The sequence below is a fragment of the Schistocerca nitens genome, chromosome 1 (genome assembly GCF_023898315.1).
Source record: "Schistocerca nitens isolate TAMUIC-IGC-003100 chromosome 1, iqSchNite1.1, whole genome shotgun sequence".
Lineage (NCBI taxonomy): Eukaryota > Metazoa > Arthropoda > Insecta > Orthoptera > Acrididae > Schistocerca > Schistocerca nitens.
Window position 1 is genome coordinate 416752328 of NC_064614.1, and position 17360 is coordinate 416769687.

A 17360-nucleotide genomic window follows, 5' to 3' on the forward strand; every position below is an offset into this window, starting at 1 on the left:
AGAAAGAACAGCATGTTTTGTATTATCCTGAAAGTGTGTGTCATGAACTTTATACAGGATTTTCGATGGACACCACTAATACAAAGGAGTTTTTCGTTGCAGCATTATCTTCTCACAAAATTTAAATCTCCATCTTTCTCCTCCTAATCAGAAAATATTTTGTTGTCGTCAATGAGAAATAATCATCATAATAAAATAAGCAGAATCACAGCTCACACAGAAAGATATAAGTGTTCGTTTTTTCTGCACACTGTCTGAGAGTGGAATAATAGAGAATTATTGTGAAGGTGGTTCGATGAACCCTCTGCCAGGCAATTAAGTGTGAATTGCAGAGTATCCACGTAGATGTAGATGTAAGTGGTTCAGATTCATTGATGACATCTTCGTGATCTGAATTGAGGGTGAGGACACAATATCCACATTCCTCCAGATATCAAACCTACCAACCAACAGCAATACCTCCACTTATACAGCTGCCACCCATTACACACCACAGCCTACCCACCGGTGGCTGTAGCATCTGCAGTGATGGGCATTCCCTCTCAAAATATACCAAGAGTGTCACTGAGGCCTTCACAGACCTCATACAAAAACAGATCTCCCATAACTTATCTCTCCAGTCACCCATCACCTACCAAAGTCCCACCATTCAGCTGCAGTGGAGCATTCCCCTCGTGACTCAGTACCACCCAGGACTGGAGCAAGTGAATCACATTGTCTGTCAGGGTTCCGATAACCTCTCGTTGTGCCCTGAAATGAGGAATATCCCAACCCACTACCCTTCCCACCCCTCCCACAGGGGTATTCAGCCACCCACTAAACCTACACAATATCCTCGTCCATCCCTACACAACACCTGCTCACAACTCCTTGCCTCATGGCTCATATCCCGGTAATAGACCTAGAGGCAAGACCTGTTCCATACATCCTCGCACCACCCAGTCAGGTCACAAGCATCATGTATCACATCAATGGCAAGGCTACCTGTGAAACGAGTCATTTGATCTACAAGCTAAGCTATAACGACTGTTCTGCATTCTATGTGGGCATGATAACTTACAAGCCATCTCTCTGCCTGAATGGCCACCGATAAACTGTGGTCAAGAAACAGCTGGACCACCCAGTTGCTGAGCACGTTGCCCAACACTATGTTCATTTCAATGACTGCCTCACAGCTTGTGTCATCTGGATCCTTCCCACCAACACCAGCTTTTCTGAATTGAGCAGGTGGGAACTCTCGCTGCAATATATCCTATGTTCCCTTTTGGTCCCAACATTCATCTTTACCCATCTAGCCCCTTCCCTGTTCCCGTTCCAGCACTACACAGCCCTCAATTCCAATTCCACCAATGCACCCACAGTCTTTTTACTTCTCTCCTTTTCTGCTCCCCCCCCCCCCCCCCCCCCTTAATCTCCATCTAACCTCTCAGCTGCACCTAGCTGCCCTACACTCTCTCCACCTGATCCCTGTACACTCACACAAGCAGTAATTCAGTACTTTATTGTCCCCCACTCCTACCCTGCTATCCCTCCTCCCCCCTGCCCGTTTCCTCCTCACCCTCACCATCTGGTTGCCTCCACCCTCATGCACTCTGCTCACAGTAGGGCCCCAGCAGCCAGAGACTGTGGTCATGTGTGATGTGTGTGGGAGTTGCATTTGTGTGTGTGTGTGGGGGGGGGGGGGGGGTGAGTAACACAACCATCCTTTTCACAATAATGTTAAGAATCACTATTTCTGTTGGGAACTTTTTCACAACCCCCTCACCAATCTCAACCTTGTACCCAGTGGACATTCTGTTTCTTCCTTCTGAAACAATGGCTTTGTGGACAGTGGTTTGAAGATAACAAAGAACTCTAGACTGCTGCTGCCAGATGGTTTGATTTCTAGGAGGAGAACTTCTATGCAGTGGAACGAAGATATATAAGCAATGTAACAAAAAGTGCACAGAAGTGAATGGCAGTTATGTGGAAAGGGGAATCAGAGTTGTAAGAAACTATAACTACCAATAAAAACTTTTTATAATAGTATTTTTTATGACCAGATGTATTGGTTGATGTGAACTTAAATATCTTCTGAAAATTATGAAGTAAATGAATAACTGAACCAGTGTGGATTTAAATTTAAAAATGAAATATGACTCAATTTATAAACATTGCAGTGGCTTAACATTGAGCTGTCCACTTCAATATTGTCCACTTTTTTCTGTTTTATATTAAAACACATTTGCCAATTATTGTACACAGCAGTAGAGTAATTTTTTCTAAAACTATTTCTTTTTTTTTTTTTTTAAAGATGTGGTTTAGGGTAATGTGTTCATCAAAGACTCGTCGCATTTGTCAAAAGGCTTTACTCAATAAAGCTGAAAAAATATACTCACGTTAAAAATGAGTTATATTATGTAGTTATACAATGATATACAAAACTACACATAGCCTAGCCAAACTTGATCCCTGAAAAACTGGACGTTCTTTTTAGAATATGATTACAGAGAATGGGCAAAGGAAGGAGTAATATAACAATAAATCAATAAATACCATAGCTCATGCATGTTATGATGGTAGTGAGGAGTACATAACAAGTATTAAATTTTAAGTTGCTACACAACTGACTGTAATTTGACTTCCACCAAATTCAGGTCCTTCAATTACACTTATCACTGTTTGTGGACATAATTTTTTTTATGTATAACAAGTTACATACACATGAAAAACATAAAATCAGTGTGCCATGGACTCATGTGGCTTATTTAGTTTGCTCATGATCTCTGCAACAATTGTATCTATCTCAGCCATTGCTCCCAAACCAGTATCACCACACATCAAAGTTTTTGAGATACAGGGAACTTCACAATAGCCCCATTCTTTCAGTGACTCAATTTGTTTGGCTGTGATTGGATGTTCCCACATCTTTGTGTTCATAGCTGGACAGAAGAGCAGTGGCTTCTTAATTTCCCAGGCTCTTGCAACACATGTCAACAGATTATCACACATACCCTGAAATCAAATATTAAACACTGAGAGATATTTTTCCTCTAAACATAATAATAGGGTAGAGCACACCAAGAACAATGACATTCTGTACCAGTACAACCATAAGCCTTCTTGGCAACTTATATATTATGAATGGTATTCCATGTGCGAACCCCCATGTAACAGCAATAAAAGTGCTTGCAAATATGGAAACATAACTGGTTACTTTTATTATTTTTATGTTACTACCACCGATATCAGACATATACAGCACACCCTTTGTTTTCCAGCTCGTCTTCAATTACATTACCACATGATTTCTAACCACTTCATGCTCATCCAAAACAGTGAATAGTATTATCAAGATTAGTCCTATGTATTGTTTCTAATGTATAACATTAAAACTTTGTACAACAAATAAAAAACAATTTTTGATATTACCAAAACTACATTTTGAAAAATCTATTGAAATATACTGTGACAGCAGCAAAAAATTATCTAAATTACAAAGAAAAAAAGCCTCAAGCTCAAGTAACTGAAAGCTCCTTCTAAAGATAAAATAAAATGGATAAAGAACTAATTGACAAAATGTTGTCCCCACCTATCAAGAGAAACATCACAAGAAAGAGAGAGCCATATAAAAACAGGGGAAATCATTCAATTTCTACAATAGATAGTACAGCAAAAGAGCAAATATAATGATCACTGAAACAAAACCACAATAATGAAAAGTTCAGGAAGGATTATCATCATCATCATCATCATCATCATCAACATTAGTATTATTATTGTTGTTGTTGTTGTTGTTGTTGTTACTAGCCATCAGCTTTTACCCGTGACTTCATGAAGATGGCAGACTTCCCTCTTTTAAGCTTGTACAATACAGCAATCATATCATCACGCATTATGCACGCAAACAGACAAAAAATATGAAAAATATTTAATTGCAGAAATAACATGAAATTTTTAGAACAACCACACAAACTAGGGCATTTTGGGCAAGGACAAACTTAAGATATGGCAATGCTAATAATGTAGATACACCAAAACAAATATTTATGCAAAAATCAAGCAAATAATGTTTCTGAAACTAGAAATTTGTTAATTATTCTTCTTTCTGGGTGAGTTTCATAAAAAAATTTTTAGTTACACTAGTAACTTAGCTTCTTTCATACACTGAAGAGCCAAAGAAACTGGTACACCTGCCTAATATCGTGTAGGCCCCCACGATCACACAGAAGTGCTGCAACACAATGTGGCATGGACTCTACTACTGTCTGAAGTAGTGCTGGAGGGAACTGACACCATGAATCCTGCAGGTCTGTCCATAAATCCGTAAGAATACGAGGGGGTGGAGATGTCTTATGAACAGGCCGTTGCAAGGCTAAATAATGTCCATGTCTGGGGACTTTGGTGGCCAGCGGGAGTGTTTAAACTCAGAAGAGTGTTCATGGAGACACTGTGTAGCAATTCTGGACGTGTGGGGTGTGGCACTGTTCTGCTGGAATTGCCGAAGTCCTTCATAATGCACAGTGGACATGAATGGATGCAGGTGATCAGACAGGATGCTTAGATATGTGTCACCTGTCAGAGTCATATCTAGACATAACAAAAGTCCCAAATTTTAATAATTCAGCCAGTTGATCAAATACAAATAATATATGTAACAACTTTATGAGAAGGAAAGTTGCCACTCACCATATAGTGAAGGTTTTGAGTCTCAGATTGGCACAACACAAAGACTCCCACAATTAAAGCTTTTGTCCAATAAGGCCTTTGTCAACAATAGTCACAAATACACACTCTTGCAAACACAACTCACACACACGTCTGCAGTTCTCTCTCTCTCTCTCTCTCTCTCTCTCTCTCTCTCTCTCTCTCTCTCTGTGTGTGTGTGTGTGTGTGTGTGTGTGTGTGTGTGTGTGTGTGTGTGTGTGTGCGCGCGCGCGCCCGTTGGCAAAGGCCTTAATGGCCAAAAGCTTTCATTGTGAGAGTCTTTTTGTTGTGCCTATGACTCAGCATCTATAGGGTGAGTAGCAACTTTCGTTCTCATAATATTGTTACATTCCATCCTGGATTTTCCGTTGTTTGATTTTTGCCTGACGGCAAATAGTTACTGATATAGCCTCTTGGCAACATATTAAAATATCAGCTAAAGTGAACTTACAGTGTCCATGTCTCTTCCATCGCATGCTGCTGTTGGCAATTTATTACTGTGATTATCCACTAAAGAATGAAAAGAGTGCAAAGGAAGTTACAACTACAACCAAAATAATTTCATTTATAATCCCATGACACATTTCAGGAGAACCCCCCCCCCCCCCCCCCAATCATCATTTCAGTGGAATTAAATTTGGGATAAAAGACAAAATATGAAAAGGTAGCAAACTGCTACATGGGGTAACAGTGAAGAACATAAGTCTGTGTACTGGAATCAACACAGAGTGCTGTGATGGGAAAAAAAAAGACCACACACACACACACACACACGCACACACACACACACACACACACACACACACACACACACACACACCTCTAAGTCATTCGTCCACATCTTACTCCTCTTCAAACTACTTCAGTACTCGACATTTCAATCCCACTAACGGGATATTCTTCATGACTTCAGTGGTAACCCTGGATGGCTGAACACTATCGATAGATAGTACCGCATTCAATTATAAAAAGACTAGCTTCACACTTTTCAAGAGAAATGGAGTTACTGGGTAAAAATCTTCAGTCTGCAATTGGTGAGCCATCATTATTGAGTAAATCCTGAAAGCAGGTATTGAATGATGGGCTGAATTAAAAATACTACTGTTGTACTGCCTCAGTTGTTTATATTCTTAGCTTGCTGTGGCTATGTGTTTGCTTCCATGATAGCAAGTAGCCTCAAAGAGAGAAACCTGTAGCTGTCTTCTTTGCTGAAATTGTATTCTTTCTTTGATATTTCAACTGCAGGAAAATAGCCCTTTTAACTGAACATGACACTGTCTTTTGACAGGACACAGTCTTTTGAAGGACACTAGTAGAATTTGAAGATCAAGATGGCAGCACAGGAATCAAAATGTTGAGAACTGAACTTTGAATAGGAATATTACGCAGCCTAATGACTCTGACGATTTTACCATAAGCCAAGGTACGCAGACTTACTTACAGAATATCATGTCACATGCTGCTCCATAACATCCAACTTACAAAGACTGTTCAACATTGTATAAGGAAAACAATTTAACGAGTATGGCCTCTATGTTGTTAGTGAATGTAATGCCTATGGCAACATGTACATCTTTGTAACACAATTATTAAAAACTACATGTTATTGTTGTGGTCTTCAGTCCTTAGACTGGTTTGATGCAGCTCTCCATGCTACTCTATCCTGTGCAAGCTTCTTCATCTCCCAGTACCTACTGCAACCTACCTCCTTCTGAATCTGCTTAGTGTATTCATCTCTTGGTCTCCCTCTACGATTTTTACCCTCCACACTGCCCTCCAATACTAAATTGTTGATCCCTTGATGCCTCGGAACATGTCCTACCAAACGATACCTTCTAGTCAAACGTAATTTAAAATTATACAATCTTTTACAAAAGGGGCCAAAATTTGGGCTAACTGAATCTATCTATACTGGGCGTCAGTTCCATCCCTTGATGTAATCATGCTGTCGTATTATGATGTCAAATGCTTGCAAACAAAGAGAAAACAAAGCTGACAATATTTTTTGCATATACAATATTTCTTGAAATGTAGGTTACGGTGACAAACTGATATGTAGTGTAGCATAATGTACAGGTTAGGTTGAAAGGTTACAATTTGGCTGAGCTGATACTCCCATGAATGTGAATACGAAATCTTAGTTGAGGGAAAGGTTAGATTGAAAGGTGACAGTTAGATTGCAATTTTGCAAAGAGGTATCAGGGCTTCAATTAGGCTACTCCAAAATATGTAAAAACAATGACGTAGCTTCAGAACTTCCAAGTGATGGAATTTGAACACAGGAAAGCAGTGCATATGGAAATAGCTCATCATATTAATTTCAACCAAAATGTTCAGAAACAAAAGCCTAGTCCAATATCTTTAATATGTTTGAAGAGGAGACAGGGACATTTATTAAGATAGTTATATAATATAAATGCAATGACTATGAATAACACGGCACTAATAACAACGACACCCCACAAACCTCTATTCCCATCAAGATACTATTAAAGTGCCTGTTTTTGTTTTTCTAACGCTTTCATGTTAGTGACATCATCTGGGTCAACTGAAGTTTTCAGTACCACTTGTCCCATTTGACAAATGAACTAATTCTGTTGTGTTGTGCGGCATCATGGTAGTAAAGAATTTTTTCAAATGGATAGTGTTTGCCGAGTATGTGTTGGAGGGTGCGGTGGTTCTATCTAGTGTGGGATGTTTATATTCTCATATTTAGTAAGTGACATTAATGGTTCACTGGACTTCTGAACTGCTATTGATGATAGTAGTATTGGAAGAGTTTGTGACGGTTGAAGAGTTATTTGGATGGTGGCAGTTACAGGCAATAGATTCATTTTCGGGTTCAGAATTATTGGTGTGATGTGCAGTTTACAGTTGGAGATCTAACTTTAATGTTTTCTATTTGTTAGTGATGGAACTTCATGAGTAGGAACCAGCTTGCCACAATGGTGGATGACATGTTGACCACACTTTAATTATTATAGTTATTTTGTATAATTGCTGAGTATCTGAAGTGTTATGCTTGTGGAAAAGGTATGAGATGGACCAGAGGTGCTGCATCTGAGAGCAGGGACTCATGTACGTAGCACTGTTGGCTGGACAATATGGCATTCATCCAAATGATATCCTCGTTTCAGAAGCCAAGTTATAGACTATAAGCGAGCTTTGGTTTTGTGGTACTGCGGGCTTCATTTTAACTATATCGGTCAAGTGAAGGGCTAGATACCGGATTTGTTGAGTGTGTTTTTGTAGTATCATGGATTCTGTTAGAGCTGTATAGGTCAAGCAAAATTTTCAGTGCTGATTTTTGTACCTTTGTGTAGGTTCGTGGTAGCAAGGTTGTTTGAGCTATGTACATAAGCAAAATACCAGTTTTTTCCAGGTTCTTGTCTTCAGATTTTGCTTATTGCTGAGGATTTCATTTGTTTAATTTTAGCAAGAGTAGCTTTTATTGTATATTTTCATTATTGGGACTGTCATATATTTAGTTTCTCCCCACTCAAAATGGCGTAATTCCTGCAGTTTTCCCATTCGTTTCACATTACTTCTGTACTATTTGCATCTGACTGTGAATGTAATGTGCAATGTCACAGTTATCATATTGAAGGTTGAATAGGAGTCCCCACCCTCTTTGTGAAGTCACAGATAAAAAGCAACCAGCGGTACTGGAATCTTCGGTTATCACCATCATCAACGGGTTGTTTCTTGAGGGTCACAACTCCTTTATGCTATAGACTAACACAGAGATGACATGAATTTTCTTCATTCACACCAAGTATCACCCCAAATAGCCAGTTATCAGACCATAATTTAATTCAGTCCAAAATGTGTCACCAGACAATTGTCACATAGGTGACATGTACAAAGAACTTTATACATTATATTGTAAAACTGCTAAACAATGGAGCATGTGGTTATTTCATTGTGAGTGCCTGCTGATACCAAAGTCAGAGGGGTTAATGACGATGTGAGGAAAAATGAAACCTTACACTGACTACTGTACACTGTTAATGTTGCATAGAAAAAAAGTTAAGAAAATTGAAAGGCAAGGAATAAAACGAGAAAATAGAACCAATCAGGGGTGATATTTGTAGTAAGAACTCCTGAATTATACAATAGGGCCCAAGGCACTAATTCCAAATGCTGCGAAACCAGTCAGTTCTAGCTTATCACTTTGGTCATTGTCACAACTAGTTAACTAATTACTGCAGCAACTGTTTGTGATGTTGGTGACAAATCATCGTGACATACAAGAGACCGGTACAATCACAAAAAGGATATACAATATAGATGAATATTGCTCCTCATGTGTTCGACCTGTTTCCTGTACAGCAAATAAAATAATTTGGAAGTAAACTAATCGATGCTGGCATCAAAAATTGTGAAAAATAATAAATTTCAGCAGACCTTAACACAAATTTTGGAATCATTAAGAAAGGAAAATATGCAACAAAGAATTGTATACTGGGATAAATTAACAAGAGTATTGTTGAGAATAACTTAACAACCATGGCTGTGCCAATGGAGATGCTTCGTATTTCCTTGCGTGGGAAAGAAAAGTCCAATACAAGTCGTCAACGTTTCGTGTCTAATGAAAACTGGATGCACTATCTATTTTACAAGCTGTAATGGTCTAAATATTTGGCAGTTATTCTCTTTTCGCTTATTTCTGATCACCTCTACAACACAATAAGATCAGAGTATATATACGACTGTTATTCCGCTCCAAACATATCCCATGAAACAATAGGTAAACCATAAACAGATAGCAGTGGAGTTTCGCCATATAAATGTGTAATCTACCATGTACATTAAAATTAGTAAACTGGTATACTTACATGCGATAGTTTAGCTAAAGTATTGGCATCAAGAGGCGCAATAACAAAAATATCGGCCCACTTTGCCAGTTCGATGTGGAGCACAGGATCACCTCGTCTGGACCACATACTCCACTCGTCGTCGTCTGTGTAAACTGAAATACTGGAGGGTATATCTTTAGGTGAATAAAAATGCTGTGCATGATTCGTCACAATTATACGAATATCTAAATCATATTTTTGGTTCAAAAACGCAACAAGGTTCGGCAGTTTAATAGTAGCAACACTCCCTGTACAACCTATCAAAATGCGTTTCTTCTGTTCCAATGAGCCATCATCACCGGGAGTTCTTTTAAAATCTGTGTTCGGCATCGTTCCTCAAAAGCACTTTGTTACGCAATATTGCAGTCCGTTAAAGTCTATTTCTTCGACTCTACATCGACGTCACCAAGGCCTAGCTTCGACCACTCCTCTTTAGTCATCAAATTATGATCCATTCTACATCCTAAATAATCTTTTGCTTCCTTCCGGCACTTTGAATTGTCATTTTTGTTCTCACGTAGGCATATCATATATTTTAGCATAGACGTCTTACACACACCGTCATGATCAAGTGGAAAGCTGCCCTTATCTGGAGGCGTAGGAGTAAATGTCTTTTTACCGAACGTCACAGCTGACATATCAGAAAGATTTTATAACCTTGCAGAAATAGGAAACAGCTGATATTTATTTTGAATCGTTCGTTTCTCAAAGATATTGTGTAAACAAACCAGAGGTGCACATTCTGTTCTCCAAACCATGCTCCAAAGTCAACATTCAATACACACTCGCGGCGCCAATTCCATCTGTACCATCGCTGGCGACATAAATTATTTATTTCTCTTCGATGTAAGATTTCTACTTCTTCACTTTCTTCCGTAAAAAAACAGAATTAATCTATCTTATAGTCACAGGTGTAGACATAAGTGATAGGGTGCAAGGATGAGTATAGTCGCTTATAGCGATGTGTACTTGCTATCACCAAGAGGGAAAGGTATATCATTTGCATAATTAAACAAAAAATCTGAAATTAATAGTTTTTCCCAATAACTTTGTTGCCTATGGAAGCATACATTCCTCCCAGAAATAGAGATCTGAATAGATCATCGAGAAACTTTTGAATCTATGCTTTTGCTACTGTTGATTCATTTTGTTTTAGAATTTCGTGGTTGATATAAGCGTAATGGTCATATGGGATAAACTTGGTTTATAGAATGATAAAATCTTATACCGTATTCATAATGTGAGTAATAGGGATGACCAATTGCAGAAACATTATTAATAATTACTTAAAAACAAGATCTCGATCAAGTTCATTATTTGTTATTGCTCATTATGCTGGGTCGTTGTCACTGTTTGAGACTATCAACTGTCTGCAGTATTAACTACTATCAACAAGTTCAACAACACAAAATATTAAGCACCTAACTGATGTTTATAAAATTAGTAAAAGTAGAAGTAATAGTAATTGCATCCCTACAGTACTATTAGTGGTAAGATCTTCCAGTACAACACACTTATCTTGACACATACATATAAATTTTAAATTGCAAACTTCTGTATTTTTATGGATCATCCTTAGGTACTGTAAAGCTGTGCTCTGCCAGATGTTTGCCTTTAACACCTCGGTGATTTACTGATTTAGTAGACATTGTATCATTGCGCATGTATGCGTTCATCTTCCTCTGACGTTTGAAATAACCTAGATAGTTATAGGGAATCAACAATTTAAGATGGTATTTTCTACATATCACATGCAGATTATTGACAGAGTTGACAGAAGAGACACATATCAGAAAAAGCCATAGGACTGACCTAGTGTCTGTGCAACTAGGTATTTGTCGCCTCAGCAGCTACAATTGCGCTTTCTGAGGTACTCAGCATATTATACAAAACATGAAGTCCCGAGTACCAGGGACAAATAAACATCAATCAATTAATAAGCACAGAAAATATACTTGATAAGCTGTGAATAGTTCGTGCTAGAGAAGAACTTCTCAAGATCTGTCTGTAATTGCGAAGAAATTATGGTCTTACATTCATGAAACGTCGAACCACACACTGAGCGTTTGGCAGCTAGTGCGCGAACTCTTTGACAGCTGATGAAAACACAGCAGTGGATGGTAATTGACGATCTTGGTTGCTACATGAGCCCCAACAGGGAAGTAGTGTGTCATCTAAAAATTTTCTTGGAAATGCACTCAGCATCTGGAGCATGTTCTACATTCAGATAGAGGATGTGCTTTGGGGGTATGTAGTCAGATAGAGGATGTGCTTTGGGGGTATGTAGTTATGCTTGAGTATGAGGCTGAGACTATTTCTGCGGTCTGCGTGTTAGTGGCACTCCTGGAAAAATGTAAATTGGATTCCCTCTGTCAATCTAGACTGTGGTAGATTTGTCGGCTCTAGATAGTCCAAAGTTGATGCTCCTCTTTTGAAGACTCGTTGCTGGTCTATGTAAGGTGATTATAGCGCTAATTTGACATCATCTGTGTACAATGTGAATTGTGTACATGTTTGTAAACTATGATGTACACAGGCTGGCCTTCTGCTGTGTCTTGATGCTTGATCAGCAAGAATGCGAGAAACATGTTCCTTCAGGAAATAAATGAAGTCTTTTGGTCATGGTCAAGAAGCAGCGTGGACTTGGGTCAATGAATTCGCCAGAGACTCACAGTGCTTTACCATACATGAGCCTCGTTGACAAAGAATCCAAGTCCAGTTTATATGTGTTCCAAAGACCAAGCAGGACCATGGGTAAGGCTGTTGTCCAATTAGTCCAGTAAGTGTCATGACGCATCAACAGCTTGCAAAGAACACTGCCAACGTTCAGTCATTCTATTTGCCTCTGGGTGGTATCTTGATATCCTATGAGAAACGATAAAATTTGCTAGCTGAGTAAATAGCTCTGATTCAAATTGTCATCAACAGTCTGTGGTGATTGTGCAGCTGACAACCAAAGTGCAAAGTCTAATTCGACACAAACATGGAGGCTAGGGCTTCTGTCGAAATATTTTCAACTGATATTTTTTCTGACCAACGAGTGAAACGATCGAATCCCGTTAACAAGTAACACTGACCATGTGACAGTGGTAGCCGACCTACTAAATTGATGTTTACAGGCGCAAATTATGTTGTCTTGTCTGGAAAATTTTGCACTCATGTATGCACATGATGGGATGTCTTGCTATGGTGGCAATGAATTCATGCAATGTCATAAAAAACGTCCTGAACCTAGACAAGTCGGTGATCTAACGCCAGGGAGACACAGATTGTGCACAGTGTCAAAAGCACATCCGCCGAGTGTGAGTGGCAGAGAAGGATGAGGTTTTCCACTAGAAATATCTCAGTATAGCTTCATGTCTGCGCTAGGAATGTTGACCAGTTGTAACTGTAGGGTGGACGATTCATCTTTAAATAGATTTAGGAGATCCTGGTCGGACTCCTAAGCTTTGCAAGCTGTGCAAAATTAATAGCATTCGTTACACTCCTAACTTGAGACAGACAGACAGCTACCATGTTGCAAATGCTTTAAATATGACAGACATTAGTGATGAATTGGGTAATGAACTCCAAATGATTATACTGACATGATGGGCATTTGCTGTTGTTGTGTCTAAAAGTGTAGGCAAGCAGCTTGTGAGTGGTAAACATTGTGAACTCTGGTTTCGAACTAAGGGCAAAAGTACTCGATCGATTCATAAATGCCAGAAGTTCATGATCGTAACGATTCCTTTTTTTGCTTCGAGGTGAGAGCTTGTGTGAAAACGAGATGAGTGGTTACAAAAACACCATCGACTAGCTTTTCTAATGCTACATCTATAGCAAACTGGCTAGTGTCGACCACCAATGCGAGAGGTGCGTTTGGATGGGGTGTGCCAGGAGTGCAGCATACGGTATGCTTTGCTTTTCTGCTTCAAAGGCAGAGCTCGTTGCGTCTGTTCTTGGATCAGAAAATTTCCCTTAGTTTTAGGTCTGGAGAGTGCCACAGTTCTTGCAACTCAGCAAAGTGGGGCAGATGATACAGGTGAAAATTTAGTATTCCTAACAAAGCCTTAGTTCCTTGATGGTTTCAGGCTATGAAATCTTCATTATGGCTTCTGCCATCTCATGATGCATTAGTGACCCTGCTGACGAAATCAAATGGCGTAAGAAGGTAATCTGTTGTTCGCCAAAAACACACTTAGCAGTATTCAGTACCAAGACATGTTGCTCTAAGCATCTAAAGAAGTCCACAAAGTGTTGCTGGTGCTATTCTGCAGTGGCCAAAAAAACGAGGATTTCATATAGGTAGGCAAAACAGGAACACAGCCCTTGTAATAGAGTGTCAATAAATCTTTGCGAAGACTGTGTAGTATTGCATAAACCCAATGTTATGAAGAGACTCTTAAACAAACTGAATGGCTTGATTCTGGCTGTTTTTCGGATGTCCTCATCTGGTACAGGAATTTACATGATTGTAACTGCACAGTCAAGCACACTAAACACTGTTGCACGATTGAGAGCATAGGTAATCTCTTAATAGAGGAACTTGATATGTGCCTGACATCGTCCTTGCATTAAGTGTACTATAACAACTATGCAGGAGCCATGCCTCACACTTTTTGGGTACTGGGTGCAGGGGTGAAACCATGGACTGCTATAAGGGCAGATAATACCTTCCCTGAGCATAAAGTCGAATTCTGCTTTTGCGATAGCCAGTCTGTCAGGAGCTAATCACCTAGTCTGCACAAAACTAGTGGTCCACCTGTCGTTTTAACGTGATGCACGGTATTGTGACATACCTGTCTCAGAGCGCCTGGAGATCGCGATACAGCTGGAAATTGTTAAAGTAGCTATGCGTATTTACAGCCTGCCACGTGGCTGAGACTGCCGCTGTGTACCATTGCACTGCGTCAGAGTCTGGCAGTAAGGCCAGTGATGGGTCTTACTTTCACCACATCCAGTGGCACATGAAACCCATCAGGTAGTCTGCTCTGATTACTGTTCTGTAGTGTCAGCAGTGGTGAAATTCCAGGCAAAGGCACAGCACAGACCCAATTGCAACACAATATGCTGAGTGCCGTAAATCGCTACTGATGAATTATTGTCTGTGGAGAGGCAGAACGAAGCTGGTGATTGGCAGTTATACAGTAAAGTATGTGGACAAATATACCAGCTTTCACAAGATATTTTGACACATCTTCCAGTCACTCATAAAGAGCCACTGACATCGCAATCAGCAATGGGATGTGCCTATGCCCGACTGCTACTGGCAACTGGGCAAGCACAAAGTGAGGTACAGTTGCGCAGCTCATCTTCAAACTTTCTGTGATACAACAAAGAGAAAGGGCTGCTCTCCTCCACTCTGGGCCAAGGAGTTTCTAGAAGAACAACGACACGATCCCTTGCGACAGCATCCATCGTTGCTGAAGTTGCGATGAGACAGCATTTCACTGATCCGTTTAGCAGAGCTTCAATCTTATCTGGAAGGCAATTGTAATCTGTGCATGTCATTGCGATGACGAAGTACTGTTTCATAGCGCTGCCACTTCATTGATCTAAGTCAGGATTATTGCATCTTGTATCCTTTCAGCCAGGATTGTGAAGGCTATTTTATATCTTCATATGGAGCAGACTTTCTGTACATTAGTTCAGCCTTGAGTTTGTCATAGGAATCTCGCTGAATAGGTGCAGTTGTTACATCTTCGACTCCAGTCACGTAATGATGCCTCACCACTATGACAAATTTTGTCGAATCCATAGTTATTATGGTATAATGAAAGCTTACTTCAACCTGTGTGGACTGTAACGCAAGATTATGAGGCTAGGATGGAAGCCATCTCACAGCAAATCGCGATATTGAGGGTACTTCAGTGACCAGTGTGTCTTGCCTTTCATGAACATTCTTTATTCACCCTTCAGAGTTCATCTTTCCTCTTGTGGTTACGTGTACTGATTAATTAGGCTGAGATTACATCATGGTCACCAATGTTGCTGGAACTAGGTGTTAGCCGTCCAAACAACTATAATTGCAAGTTCTGAGTTAGTCAGCCAGTTATACAAAATAGGAAAATCAGAGTACCAGGAACGAATAAACCTTAAGTAACCAAAAACACAGAAAAGATACTTGGGAAGACCCGAGACAAATTAGTGCTAGAGAAGCATTTCACAAGCACAGTCCATAACTGGCAAGAAACTATTGTCCTATGTAACATTCCTGGAATGTCAGGTTGTACACAGAGAACAAAATAACCAAATCCAAGTGGCTCTGGCAGCTGGTGCACGAACTCTTTGAAGGCTGACACCAACACAGCAGCAGACAGTACCTGACGATCTTGGGTGCTCCTGTAGGATAGACCCACATGCTTTTGTAACTTGCCTGTTTACCCATGAAGTATTGAATTTACCTATGGCTAAAGAGAAGGTATGACCCATTGCCAACATGCACCAAATCGTTGGCCTAAAATAAGAATAAAGCGAAAAAAAATGTGTTCTTGTCATCAGTAAACACTTCCGGGCTAAGTTGCCGTGGTCGATCTGTAGAACTTCTTCTCCCTGACGTTTCGTTCTCAACTACGGAGAACATCTTCCGAGGTTAGTCAACGACTCGTTGACTCACCTCGGAAGATGTTCTCCGTAGTTGAGAACGAAACGTCAGGGAGAAGAAGTTCTACAGATCGACCACGGCATCTTAGCCCGGAAGTGTTTACTGATGAAGACGCCGGCCGTGAAAGCCTACATGGAATGAATGTGTTCTTATATTGTGAAGAATCTAAAACAAACACTTCAAGAACAGGCTACAGCAGCAAGAGGCATGCCAATGTTATTGTTTGCTAATATAGAAGGCTTAATGTGTTGAACAGATCTCACATAAAAGTATCTATCATCACAAGAACCGAAACCTTTGATCTCTACTGTTTGCACAATGCAGACATGACCCACAAACACCTAACATTTTGCATTTTTTTCTTGTTATTAGTAGCCATAGTCTTCAGCATTGTGCAGGAAGTAAAGTGGCTTGAGAAATCAATTTGCCATGAAGTTTCATCTTGCTACCAGATTAATCATATATATTATTTCTTCTGTCTACATCCGTTTTTCTTAACACATGCTTATCATACAAGTACAAGTTAGGTATTATTAGAAAGGTTTTTTAACTGGCTTCTGAAATTGCATACCAATGTTGAGCTAAAATCTTCAAGTAAAAGAGACTTAACTATCATAAGAAAGGCAAAAGGACATCATGGATGCCCAGCTATTTACCTATATTTTTTACAAAGCTAAGTTATTAATCACCAATAAGAGATTCCCTTTTCGTATTATCTTATTACAAATCCCATTTTATTTGTTTTAAAGTATTTATTAACTGCATGATTTGTATACAGCATTGCCATAGCTCATAGCCATGGCCACTGCAATAATGGATTATCTCTGTCTGTTGTAAAAACTGACTTTTATAAACGAAAATCCTTTCTGAAACGACAAACATATTTGCCACTGTCGCTCTGAATTCTCATTTATCAGTTGACACTACGACCTATAGTTTTTACATAAAGTACAATGTACAATTAAAATCTCGAAATACTGTAAGAGGTCTTTGTGGCCTTAGTCATATATCAGGTGAAAGGCGAACACTATGTTGTAATCTATACATCTCGCATTTATTTACATCTTTGTATTTTATATTCGTATTTCATTAAACTTCTCTTCAACAATGCAAATATTGCAGCCAAAAGTTAGTAATACAAGCAAATAATAACTGTCAAATATTGTCGTGAACAGCACAGTAAGTTACATTTCTTTACTCCTTTCATTTTGTGTTTGTATTTGCTCATT

The 17360-nt window shown here is 39.4% G+C and overlaps 1 protein-coding gene across 1 annotated transcript; it reads right to left on the minus strand.

Annotated features, from left to right (window-relative positions):
• Positions 1 to 2333: 2333 nt before the first annotated feature.
• Positions 2334 to 10013, minus strand: LOC126250011 (phosphopantothenoylcysteine decarboxylase). The gene is made up of 2 exons (XM_049951523.1): positions 9525 to 10013; positions 2334 to 2994 (listed from the first exon to the last, which is right to left on the minus strand). Exons 1-2 carry the CDS (start codon positions 9873 to 9875, stop codon positions 2719 to 2721), a joined length of 627 nt encoding a protein of 208 aa, XP_049807480.1. The 5' UTR covers positions 9876 to 10013; the 3' UTR covers positions 2334 to 2718.
• Between the last annotated feature and the right edge of the window lie 7347 nt (positions 10014 to 17360).